At 36.2% G+C, this 13,452-nt stretch overlaps 1 protein-coding gene across 1 annotated transcript; it reads right to left on the bottom strand.

The window, feature by feature from the left end:
• Nucleotides 1–6,602: 6,602 nt before the first annotated feature.
• On the bottom strand, nucleotides 6,603–9,765 carry LOC136844590 (heat shock 70 kDa protein cognate 4-like). Its single transcript, XM_067113880.1, has 3 exons — nucleotides 9,564–9,765; nucleotides 8,790–8,960; nucleotides 6,603–8,538 (listed from the first exon to the last, which is right to left on the bottom strand). The coding sequence occupies exons 2-3, from the start codon at nucleotides 8,958–8,960 to the stop codon at nucleotides 6,808–6,810; spliced, it is 1,902 nt and encodes a 633-aa protein (XP_066969981.1). The 5' UTR covers nucleotides 9,564–9,765; the 3' UTR covers nucleotides 6,603–6,807.
• Between the last annotated feature and the right edge of the window lie 3,687 nt (nucleotides 9,766–13,452).

Genomic DNA, 13,452 nt, shown 5'->3' with positions numbered 1-13,452 from the left:
TTTTAGTTTTTGTTTTCCTTGAACCAAAGTGTTGATAACCAAACCCTGTGTAATATTTGTTATGCTTAACTTTAGTGTTCATACACATGATTATGGTTCATACTCATTTACAATACTCAGTAAGTTTGACAACTAAACTAGCATAATATAAAACTTGAATGTGTTGTTATTTCGACACTGCATAACAAGCTCAAAAGTCAAAGAGAACCTAGATTCCATTTTACCAAAACTTCACATAAAATTAAAAATTTTTCCTTGAATGGAAAGTTTTATAGGCTAATAGTACCCTATGTTAATATAGTAATATTCACATGCTGATGAGATGACACAAGACTGTTTTGGCTGAAGTGCAACCTGAAACACTGCACTGTGCATCTTTAATTGGTACCCTGTAGTGGGGTAGTGCCAACAGTGTACCTCATGCGGTGCACTGTAGGCATTATTTAAGGTTCTTTGCAGTGTGCCTTCAGCCCCTAGCTGCAACCCCATTTGTTCCTTTTATTGTACCTCCTTTCATATTCACTTTCTTCCATCTTACCTTCCACCCTCTCTTAACAATTGATTCACAGTGCAACTGCTTTGAGGTTTTCCTCGTGCTACACCTTTCGAATCTTTTACCAGCAATTTCCGTTTCAGAGTTGAATGACCTCATCAGTGCCAGTGCTTGGCCTTTGGCCTAAATTCTGTATTCGGTTCAATTCAATCTTTAATTGGCAATGGAATCTTGGAGTGGTGTCACACGGATTGTGCTGAAAAGTCAGAATTTTGTGTTGGTGCATTTGTGGCCTGATGATGCATGCACAGCAGTTTAATTCTGATTATTTACAGAGTGAGATGGTGCAAAAATACAAATTGAAATAGGATATTCAGAAAATACCTGCATGCACTTGATTATACAGCATATTGTATATACTAATGGACCTTATGTAAATAGGTAAAGGAAAAAATAAGTACAAATTTAGTTTTATATTCACTTACAACCCAACACACACACACACACACACACACACACACACACATATATATATATATATATATATATATATATATATATATATATATATATTGTGTGTGTGTGTCTGTGTGTACAGTACATCAAATTCTCTCTATACCTTGGGAATAACTTGCTACCAAAGGTCATTACTGCACCAGTATGTATGATGAGCGCATTTGACATGGTCAGTAATCGAACCTATGCCTTATGGGTACGGTACACTAACAGGTACTTTCCACTAAGGCTAAGCTATCATGTGATAACTTAAAGGACAAAGGAAACGTAATTATCACATGTTTCCCTTTAGTTGTTAGTTATTTTCAAGGTAAAGACAAGTCATTATATATATATATATATATATATATATATATGTGTGTGTATATGTATATATGTGTGTGTGTGTATGTAATATATGTGTGTGTGTATAATATAAAAGGCTAATGCCACGAACAAAAGAAAATGAAACAATGGAGTCGTTGCTAGCCTTTGACAATGGTCCTTTACTAGCAGGCCATTGTGTCAAAAGGCCTAGCAACCACTCCGTTGTTTCAAATTTATTTTTCATTCTTAACATTGCCTTTATTTATACACATTCATTACATTCCATATCTTCGAGAATCAGAATCAGTTTTATATATATATATATATATATATATATATATATATATATATATATATATATCAAATGCTTCCATTTTCCATTTTAGGGCCCGGCATGCGATATCTCTTCCTGAAGTGAAGGAGTTGGCACATCACCCGTCCACCCACTTCTCCATATTTATAGTCTCTCTCTCTGAGAATGGGTTTTCCTTGAGAATTAGTTTTCCATCTTTTTGGTTGTTTAAGACAGACAACAATTGTTTTACATTTGTTTATTCATACATTCACTTTCAGCTTGTTTCCTGTTTTTATTTTTTTTTTTCGTAAGTCTAGAATGTTTCTTGGCTTCAACGAGGTTCTGATAGGAATATATTCAAACTAATAAAACCGTTATTTTCATCTTTATATATATATTTAATGTGTCTGATTCAAGAAGCACATAATCACTGCGTTCATCAACCGCCAAATGATTAACTAGGGCGAGGTGGCACACTTTCAAATTATATCGTTTAAACATCCTGGCTTACGTACACAATATTCTAAATTCATGTATGTATACATGCAATATTTCGTTCATTTCGACCGAAGTTCTCCGCAAAAGAACGAAAACAACAAATAGCAAAATATTAGAAGCGAAGAAGAAGAATAAGGCTCCACTGTTTGCGGTTCGTCTCAAAGCAAGCAACATCACAAATGATGGGACGATTATCTTCACGTTTGGCTCAACTGTAAAATCTGTCTCGCCTCTTTTAAAGTCATACATTCATGAATTCTCTCTCTCTCTCTCTCTCTCTCTCTCTCTCTCTCTCTCTCTCTCTCTCCCTCTCTCTCTCTCTCTATTGTCTCTCTCTATGGCTATTGCAGTTGTTATGCCTTTACCCACCCTGAAATAGAATAGTGAATAGAATACTGACCACTTTAGAATGCGGGTCTGTCTGTCGTAGGCTATTTTGCATTGAGAAGTTTTGTTGGGCAACAGTGATAGTTTGCTCTCTCTCTCTCTCTCTCTCTCTCTCTCTCTCTCTCTCTCTCTCTCTCTCTCTCTCTCTCTCTCTTTAACATGGAGTCTAATCTAAGATATCACAATATCACGTTAGGTCTATGGCGAACGCCTGTTCTTCTGTCTTCACGGATTTAGGATACATAAGAAGCCATGGGTCGTCGTAGGCCTAAGTGCTTACGGCCTCTCACACCTTTTCTCTTAAAAGCGTTATGTTACTAACCGGTTCTGCAATGATTTTCCTGCTTACACAAATTTTGTTTAAGACCCAAAGAATGCACAAATTTAAATAGACAGATATAGACAGCATGTGAGTTTTAGAAATCAATTCGTGTTTGATTTGATTGACACTAAGTTTTAAAAGAACTTTAGCATAATATAAATTTTACATGCAATGTAACATATATATATATATATATATATATATATATATATATATATATATATATATATATATATATATATATATATATATATATATATGAGTAAATGTACAGTATTACTGCATATAAAACACGCTCTGTACACTGTAAGTGTCTACCGCCAAATATTTCACCATGGAGCAAGATAGAGCCAAAGTAAGTACAGATGGCACCAAAATGGGACAGGCATAAATCATCGCCCACAATGTACACTAGAACCAGACAATCTCTCTCTCTCTCTCTCTCTCTCTCTCTCTCTCTTTGATTCAGAGGAGAGTGGCTTTTAGTACTAGTAATACCACAGAAGCTTTCACTATCTTACTACTACTTTTAAAGTTATTGTTACGGTTCCTATTAGAGCTAATAGGACTAGAGTGGATTCAAAGTAGGCTATTCAAAGTTTGATCTAATAGCCCTAGCGTGGATTCAAAATAGGCTACTCAAAGTCTTCAATCAACATTGTACGATAAGTATTCATCAGATTTTTACCTGATGGTAAAATCATAAACAAACAACTGTATACAAAGATTTTATTACAATAAAGATATAAAGATTATTGTCATTTTCCTATCTAGACTACGATGATCTATAAATACTTTGATTCTACTTCCTGTGAATGAAAAAAAAACACGATATATATATATATATATATATATAATATATATATATATATATATATATATATATATATATCTTAATAGTTATAGTTAATTATATGTTAGGTTAGCCTACTAGACTGGGTCACAGTTACGTTACAAAAAGGCATGAGACTAGAACCTCACCTCGAAAGCACTAGCTGAGGACCAGGTTAACAACCTGTGAAGCCATCCCGAGGGGAACCTTCCTCAATAATACAGTGAATTTAGTTCAAGCTCCATTTTCTCATATATGGCAACCTGGTCCCCTTATCGTATACTCTACTTGGCAACCATTCTGTCTCCGTGCGCTTCCTTCATGAAACACCTGTTCGTTTTACCTGTATAGAAAGTCTGGATTTGGTTAGACTTAGACCTGTAAAAGTAGCATCAAGTTTAATTCAACAAGAAAATATTCATAAATTGTACCTCAACGTTAGTTGATTTAAACAACTTTGTGTTGTTTGCGATATGGACAGTAAATAAGGTTTTATATATAAATTATAGAAACCATAACTTACCAATAACGCCATGTTACCTATTTAGAGCGTCCGAATTTGGTTAGACCGGTATAAGTGGTAAAATTCTACATCAAAAGAGAGAAACATTCAGAAATCGTTCCCCAACGCTAATTGATTAAAAAAAAAAACTTCACGGTTTTTGCAATGAGGACAGTAAATTAGGTTTTGTAAATATATTGCAGTAACCTTTACTTGTCAATGACGTCATATATAGGTGTGCCCTAGTGAAACCATTTATGTACTCTCCAAATGCACGTAGTCTGAGTAATTCACCCAGTTCCTAGAGTCTTCATTATCTCGGCTTATCCTCGATCTAGAGCTTCTATGACGTCAACGACTTCATCTCCAATCCCGTCGAAAGTCACACTTTGGTGACATCACTGGTTATATCCTGAAGTCTCCCATTGGAAAGATGCTCCATGACGTCGTCCCTTTGCAACTCCCTGATTGGTAAACCTGAGATGCATATGCGTCTAAATATAGGAGCGCCATGAAGGAGCGTTTATCCGAGGACCGAGACTTGGTTTATCACAGTAGGAGAATGTTTCCAAATATGGGTGGGTTAATCAGAGCTAGGGAAAGTGTTCTAGAACATCCACTCGAGACTGTGAAAAGAAGGTATTTCTTTTTCCTTTGCAAGGCAAAACTGACGTTAGTCTCGCATTTTCAACAAGAGTATTTCAGTTCTGTTTATGAAGACGAGTAAGTTCTTGACAATTTCCCAACGGTGACGTCACAATTTCAAAGTTTACTACGTTGAGCAACATGTTTATCAGTCGTTTATGTTATTTTATTATTCTTAATCTTTTCACATAATTCTTACAAATACTTCTTTCTTTTGCTTGGCATATTCCTTAATTAAAAGGTCATGAGTCTTCCATATTGTTCCCTCCTCAAAACCCAGAATGAAATGAAGTTATCCAAAGAAACAATCACAACCATTGTTAGAACAAGCAATTAAAAAAACATTCATGCAGTTCGTGAAACTACCGGACACGTCTTGTACATGTCACTATAATGTCACTGTTGGTGACTGTACATTTGTGAGGTCTCAGTTTTGTATTTGTTTGTCGTTGTCTGGAAACTAGCCTTAGGCCTAAACGAACATGAGATTTTGTGAGGGCTAACAAGAACACCGGACGCCTTTGTGTAAGTTGCGTAGCAACTTCCTTCCGGTTTTAGACTGATCATTAGTCTTTTTTCAGGCTTATAAGGCATATTTACTTATGCATTTATTTGTTTGATGATTTATTTATGGTTATTTATTTATAACTATTATATTTATTGTTATAAGTAATTATCATATTATTGTTATTTATATGTAATTATTATCTACATTACAAAAAAATTATCTTATCCTGTTTCTCTGTTCTCTTCTTTCTCAGATAGACACTCTACCCTGAGGAATGTTGCTTAGCATGTTAGTGATCTCATGGGAAACATGAAATCATGACAGCCAACACATTAAGAATAACAATGATAACGTTTCTGCTTACGAGAGTCACTTCCGCTGTAGTTACCGATAAACGGAGCCACACAAATCATTTGTTTGTTCTAATATGACTTTATAATTATCAATATCATAAATGTTTATACAATTTAATTACAAAGACTCTACAGAAATAGGTCTAAATATCGCTACTTAGCCCAGCGGAGTATATAAGTAGTAGACTATCATGAAGTAGTGTCACTGATGTTTTTATTGTAGCGCATAAAGCAGCAAGTAGCCGAGGCAACCTTTACAAGGCTTGGAAAATTAGACCGATAGTCTGCCATTAATGCTCTTTGGCAACTCTTTCAATCAGCAACGTGTGAGTCAGGCGTTTGCATCCGGATTTGTGTATGCAATCCACGTATGTATGCGTGTATTGCACGTATGGGTGCAATATACGTATACATACGACTGGCTGTATACATGTGTTGTTAGATTAAGGAAATTAGGCTAAATGACTTCATTACCAGTGAAAGTGACCTTCGACACTGCAACGCCATTTAATAATTGTAATTTTTATCATAGTTCAGTCAGTCGCTAAGTGAATGAGTAATTATATGTTAAGTTTCCTTAGAAGCTTATTCTTATTAATAAACAGATAAATTTATGTGTGATGTAATCCTGTCCTCTTTCAGCATAATTCAGTTTTTACTTGTTTTCTGTTTCTTTTCTTCTCCCAGCCTGGGTTACCTATGCGCACTGGGAACTATTCATTTTAGAAGTGTCAAGGATAGCTCATTTCTTCTGAAGGGAGGAAAAGATTATGTATAGAGTTGATTTTCATGGAGAACTGTTTTCTTATAAAGAATTATAAAGTGTTGAGCAAGTATTCTTTATATCAGATTTTCCAGAAGCATTGTTTGCATAGAAGGAACTGCACTGTTCAGAGCTTTCTGCAATCCCACTTCAGAAAGAAAGAGGTTTAATAATACTGAATATTGAGTTCAAGACTTTATTTTATAGAAAAATAAAATGGCACTTAACTAGGCATTAGCAGTTATTTAGATCAGTACTGAACAGTCCCTGTAAATATCTAAGAGATAAAAATAAAGTACAAAGTTTTATCTATGCGAAGAGATCATAATAATTCACCAAAAAAAAATATATAAATAAACTTATGAAATCTGTTAATCAGTTACTGACTTAATCAACTTCCTCAACAGTTGGTCCCCTGCCTGAACCCTGCTGACCTGAGCTGCCCCCTTGGCCGTGGACCTTGCTAGCCAGGGGTCGCCAAACTTGCTCCAATTCCTTCATCTGGTGCTCGTATTCCTCCTTCTCGGCGAGCTGGTTGGCATCCAGCCACTTCAAGCAATCCTCTGCCTTCTGTTCTACAGACCTCTTCTCGTCCGCAGACAGCTTGTCTGCCACGGAGGGCTCCGAGACGGCAGACTTGACGCTGAAGCAGAGTGACTCGAGACGGTTCTTGGCTTCGATACGTTCTCTCTGCTTGGCGTCGTCCTCCTGGTACTTCTCTGCGTCGTTCACCATCCTGTCGATTTCCTCCTTGCTCAGACGGCCCTTGTCATTGGTGATGGTGATCTTGTTCTCCTTTCCAGTGGACTTATCAACTGCAGAAACGTTGAGAATTCCATTGGCGTCTATGTCAAAAGTAACCTCAATCTGAGGCACTCCTCTGGGAGCAGGTGGTATTCCACTCAATTCGAATTTACCCAAGAGATTATTGTCCTTAGTCATTGCACGTTCGCCTTCATAAACCTGAATCAAAACACCTGGCTGGTTATCAGCATAGGTTGTGAAGACTTGCTGCTGCTTGGTGGGAATTGTGGTGTTCCTCTTGATAAGAGCAGTCATAACACCTCCAGCAGTTTCAATACCTAGGGAAAGAGGGGCCACATCTAGAAGTAAGACATCTTTCACTCCTTCAGACTGGTCTCCTCTTAAGATTGCTCCCTGTACAGCAGCACCGTAAGCTACAGCTTCATCTGGGTTGATGGATTTATTCAATTCCTTTCCATTGAAGAAATCCTGAAGTAGCTTCTGAATCTTAGGAATACGAGTAGATCCTCCTACAAGGACGATTTCTGAAATAGTTCCCTTGTCTAGCTTTGCATCCCTCAGAGCTTTTTCTACAGGCTCAAGTGTACCTCTGAAGAGATCAGAGCATAGTTCCTCAAAACGGGCCCTGGTAATAGATGTATAAAAGTCAGTGCCTTCATAGAGGGAATCAATTTCAATGCTAGCCTGTGTAGAAGAAGATAGAGTCCTCTTTGCTCTTTCACATGCTGTCCTAAGACGTCTAATTGCTCGCTTGTTGGTTGTTAGGTCCTTCTTGTACTTGCGCTGGAACTCCTGAACGAAATGGTTTACCATTCTGTTATCAAAGTCTTCTCCACCAAGGTGCGTATCACCAGCAGTAGATTTGACTTCAAAGACACCTTCATCAATACTAAGAATAGAAACATCGAAAGTACCACCACCAAGGTCAAAAATAAGAACATTCTTTTCTCCCCTCATTCCTCCCTTCTTATCAAGGCCATAGGCTATGGCAGCAGCGGTTGGTTCATTGATAATTCTAAGAACATTGATCCCAGCAATTGTGCCAGCATCTTTTGTAGCCTGTCTCTGAGAGTCGTTAAAGTATGCAGGAACTGTGATGACAGCATCTTTAACTGTCTTTCCTAGGTAAGCTTCTGCAGTTTCCTTCATCTTGGTCAGTACCATGGAAGAGATTTCTTCTGGGTTGAATGTCTTCATTTCACCTTTGAATTCAACTCTAAGCTTTGGTTTTCCTCCTTCATTGACAACAGTGAAAGGCCAATGTTTCATGTCACTCTGAACTGTTGGGTCTTCGAACTTCCTTCCAATGAGTCTTTTTGCATCGAACACTGTGTTGTTGGGGTTCATGGCCACCTGGAATGAGCAGAATTACCCACTTCACTTTTCTGAACAACTGTCACCAGTGCAGTTCTACAAGTTCTTGAGATACTTACAGACACCTTCGACAGACGTTCTGTCAGTGAACCTTATTTCCTACAGTCACATGAAATGCTAAGTTTGAAGTCTATGTGAAATTTATTGACAAAATAAAGGTTTTACAGCATTGCTAAAGTCTAAGTAATTAGAATTTTGCTGATAAAGCACATGAACTTTTGTATCCTTACCTGATTCTTTGCAGCATCTCCTATGAGTCTCTCAGTGTCCGTGAAGGCCACATAGGAAGGGGTGGTCCTGTTTCCTTGGTCGTTGGCGATGATTTCCACTTTTCCGTGCTGGAAAACGCCCACGCAGGAGTAGGTGGTTCCCAAGTCAATACCAATGGCTGGGGCTGACATCTGGTGAAAGAATTATGGTATGAATATTGTGAACTTATATATAGATGAAGTAAATTCATATACTATCAGAATTGTTCTGCAAGTTGAAGGAAGTAGGTCTAGATAAAACAGTTTTATCTATCTTCTGGAACATAGGCCTTAATTATGAAAACGATATCAGTTACATCAACAGGATTTATTTTAAGGAAAGGTGAAAAGGAATACTTGTGAATACTTTGATTCACTCACTGAAGTTTTAATTCCAGAGGTTTTGATCGTCTGTATTGTTCAGTGCTATATATAGGAAATCAATAAATTATGAATGAAGCTGATTGTCTAAACAATTTCTCTTTAATGAGAGCAGAGTGGAAACTACAAACTAATTTGATTTCCCGAGCGCAAAATTCTAAAAGTGATATTATATTTTGTAAAATGGAAAAATAAACATTTCAAGAAGAAGACTGCTTGTCTTTAGAATCGACTAAATTAACTAGCCATTGCTTAGAATACAGTGTAGAATGGTCTTCAAGAATGCTATGAAATCAAATCTGAATTTACAAATGTTAACTCTACAAAATCAGTGTGAATTTGCCGGTACAAACAAATGGCTTGTATTCATCTTACCTTCAAGAAGCTGTCTCACTAAACTCTTCAAATTAAAAAGTTCTGTAGTTTCGCTTCGCGCACTTCCTGAGAAGAGAGAAGAAGAAGCTCTCGGGAAACAAGCTATAGTCAGTCGCCTTCGACGTCAACTCGTTCACTGTCTGAACTCAACTGAAGACCGGGAGGCGCGTACTAGACATTTATACGCTGGCAGCATTAGTCTAGAAGCCTCGAGAGGGTGACGGTATAACCTGCCACTCCTCTCCCGTGAGGAGGTTTTTCGGGAGGTGGCGGCGCCCTTCTCCCTCCCGCCCACCCGCCCACCAACCGCCCACTCACGTAAACCTCGCCGACCGAGTGTCAGTGAGTGTGCTGGGTATAAATACCCGTGAGTTTTATTATTGCTGGGTCGTTATTTTTTCTGTTACAATGAGAATTTTTTTTTCGCGAGTGAAATAATTGATGTATGATTACAAAATATAAAATATATTAGTAAGCATTTATATATATATATATATATATATATATATATATATATATATATATATATATACATATACATATACATATATATATATAATTGACTGCAAATTTTTTTATTTTTTTATTTTTTATTCTATTCATAGAAATTATCAATTTCAATAAAAGATAACGTTTTCAGTACTGCAGTAAAAATTTTTAAAATATATATAATAAAAATTATGAACTCTGTATAAATAATAATTCTGTAATAATAATAATAATAATAATAATAATAATAATAATAATAATAATAATAATAATAATAATACACTACGCCTTCTGCTTCGTCTCAAGAGCTGACTAACGGGTAAAGTAACCTCGGGTACGGATACGCTTCGCAAACCGGCCGGGAACCGGTTACGAAGAACCGAAGGTAAGTTCGGACTTCTTTTTAACTTTCTGAAAAAAAAAAAAATATTGTGCCGGGTATGTCTGTCCGTCCGCAGTTTTTTCTGTCCTCACTTTCCTGTCTTTGTCGCACTTTTTCTGTTCTGCACTTTCTGTCTGTCTGCACTGCACTTTTCTGCACTTTCTGTCACTGTCTTTTCTGTCAGCACTTTTTTGTCAGCACTTTGTCTGCACTTTTTCTGTCAGCACTTTGTCCTGCACTTTTTCAATTTGTCTGCACTTTCTGTCAGCACTTTGTCTGCAGCAATTTGCACTTTTTCTGTCAACAATTTGTCTGCCTTTTCTGTCAACGTTGTCTGCACTTTTCTATCAACACTTGTGCACTTTTCTGTCAATTTGTCTTTTCTGTCAACAATGTCTGCACTTTTTGTCAGCAGTCTCTTTTTCTGTCAGCAATTTGTCTGCACTTTTTCTGTCAGCACTTTGTCTGCACTTTTTCTGTCAGCACTTTGTCTGCACTTTTTCTGTCAGCACTTTGTCTGCACTTTTTCTGTCAGCACTTTGTCTGCACTTTTTCTGTCAGCAGCACTTTTTGTCAGCACTTTTTGCACTTTTTGTCCAATTTGTCTGCCACTTTTTCTGTCAACACTTTGTCTGCCTGTCAGCACTTTGTCTGCACTTTTTCTGCAAACTTTTTCTGGCACTTTGTCTACCTTTTTCGACTCGTCTGCACCTGTCCGCCCTCAATCATCAAACATACCAATTGGTATGTTGATCGCAGCCCCTGGCCTCAGTGGTGGTTTTCATTTTATTTAAGGTTAAAGTTAGCCATGATCGTGCTTCTGGCAACGATATAGGATAGGCCACAACCCGGCCGTTGTTAAAGTTTCATGGGCCGCGGTTTATACAGCATTATACCGAGACCACCGAAAGATAGATCTATTTTCGGTGGTCTTGATTGTGCGCTGTAGCTGCTGTACAGAAAACTTGATTGCGCCGAAGAAACTTCAGTGCATTGTTTACTTGTTATTTATTTGTCTACTTATTTATTTTATTTTTCTATCTATTAATTCATTTATAAAAGAGATAAAATTCCACAGTTGAATTAAGTTTATGATTTTCATTTTTTGAAATTTTTTTTTTTTGTGCTTTATAAATCTTAAGGGGATATAGATATTAAATTTTTATTTATCAGTTCATTAATTGATCTATGGTTTTCAATTTATGTTACTGGGATAGGTTTAAAAAATGTATAATATAAATTGCCAAACCTCCTGAGTTAAATGACTGAGTTTGGTCAGGCCTTGGACTGGTGACCACCAATGAATGCTAGACATCGCTTGGAGCATCATCTCACGTCATTGCTTAGAAACTTTGTATCAGATTCCTCCTCTCTCTCTCTCTCTCTCTCTCTCTCTCTCTCTCTCTCTTAAAGCAAATTCTGGAGCTGTCTTCCAAGGAAGTCATTTTCCCGCTCAGAAATTATCTTGATTTATTCATCAATAAACATCAGTATTTTTTCAGCTTTCTGTCTTTAAATATTTAACAGTTCATCAGTAAAATAATCCATTTTTATCTGAAAAACTGAATATTCATAAAGACAGAAACACTGGGTATTCAAATAAGAAATAAATAAATCAGTTTCCTGCCAATTCACAAAACTGCAGACTCCCAGTCACTAGAAGGTGCCAGAAAGGCTCCGCCCACTTTGATGACGTCACTGAGTTGGTCTCGCTCGGCGACGGCGTCTGGTTCAATTTCCAAGTTGTTTGCAATTCTCGAGATCTTTATGAGCGCGTTTGGTGTTTATTTAACACGTAATTGTATCTCTCTGTTGTCTTACTTTATTTACATGATATTGCACGTTTATTTAATCACGATTTGAACGTGTATATGCACATATATAAGCGTCCCACACGCATACAAATTTTGTCAAGATATGTATCTGTTGTGAAGAAAGATATTTCAATCTCTCTTTCTTACTTTACTTTATACTGCATGACATTGCGCGTATATCTAATCGCGATTTAAACGTGTGCGTGCATATGTCAACGCCCACGCACGCGTGCATGCTAAATTGTGACGCAAACGTATTTCTCGTTACGTCGTTAAAGAAATATAATCTAAACGATACTTGGCTGGTATACGTCACTTGAACACCAAGTTTGATGTCCATTTTCTTTGTAAAGCCTCACCTGCAAGTTCTCCAACAGAATCCGTAGAGTTTTTCGCAACTATTGTTGAATCTGTGCAAAAAAATTTGGACAAATTTGGCAAAATTTTATACTAAAAAACTTTGGATAAATTTGGCAAAATTATATGCATAACATTTTGGATAAAATTGGCCAAATTTTATAAAAAAAAAAAAATTGGATAAATCTGGAGACATTTTATACAAAAAAAACTTTGATAAATTTGACCAAATTTTATATAAAAAAAAAACTTTGGATAAATTTGGCCAAATTTTTTTACAAAGAACTTTGGGAAAATTTGGCCGAATTTTATAAAAATTAAAACTTGGATAAATTTGGCCAAATTTTATACAAAAAACTTTGGATAAATTTGGTAAAATTTTATACAAAAAACTGAATAAATTTGGTCAAATTTTATACAAAAAAAACTTTGGATAATTTTGGCCATATTTTATACAAAAAACTTTGGATAAATCTGGCCAAATTTTATCTAAAAAACTGGATAAATTTGGCCCAGTTTTATAAAATAAAAAACTTGGATAAATGTGGCCAAATTTTGTGCAAAATATTTGTGCCAAATTTTACGAAATATTATAAATAAAATTTTGACCAATTTTTGCAAAATATAGTGTAAAAATATTTTCGTAAATTTGGCCAAATTTTAAGAAATTCTATATACAAATTTTGACCAATTTTTGCAAAATTTAGTGGGAAAAAATTTTGTGTAAATTTGGCCAAATTTCGTGCATAACATTTCTGACAAATTTTTGCATTTGGACAACCATCTTCCAACGGTGATTAATGTAGAGTCTTCTCTACAATACACCTTCAGCTATTTCCTTGAACAA

The sequence above is a fragment of the Macrobrachium rosenbergii genome, chromosome 2, assembly GCF_040412425.1.
Source record: "Macrobrachium rosenbergii isolate ZJJX-2024 chromosome 2, ASM4041242v1, whole genome shotgun sequence".
Classification (NCBI taxonomy): Eukaryota; Metazoa; Arthropoda; class Malacostraca; order Decapoda; family Palaemonidae; genus Macrobrachium; species Macrobrachium rosenbergii.
The sequence above is the reverse complement of the archived record's forward strand: the minus strand, read 5'-3'. Positions and strand labels throughout refer to the sequence as shown.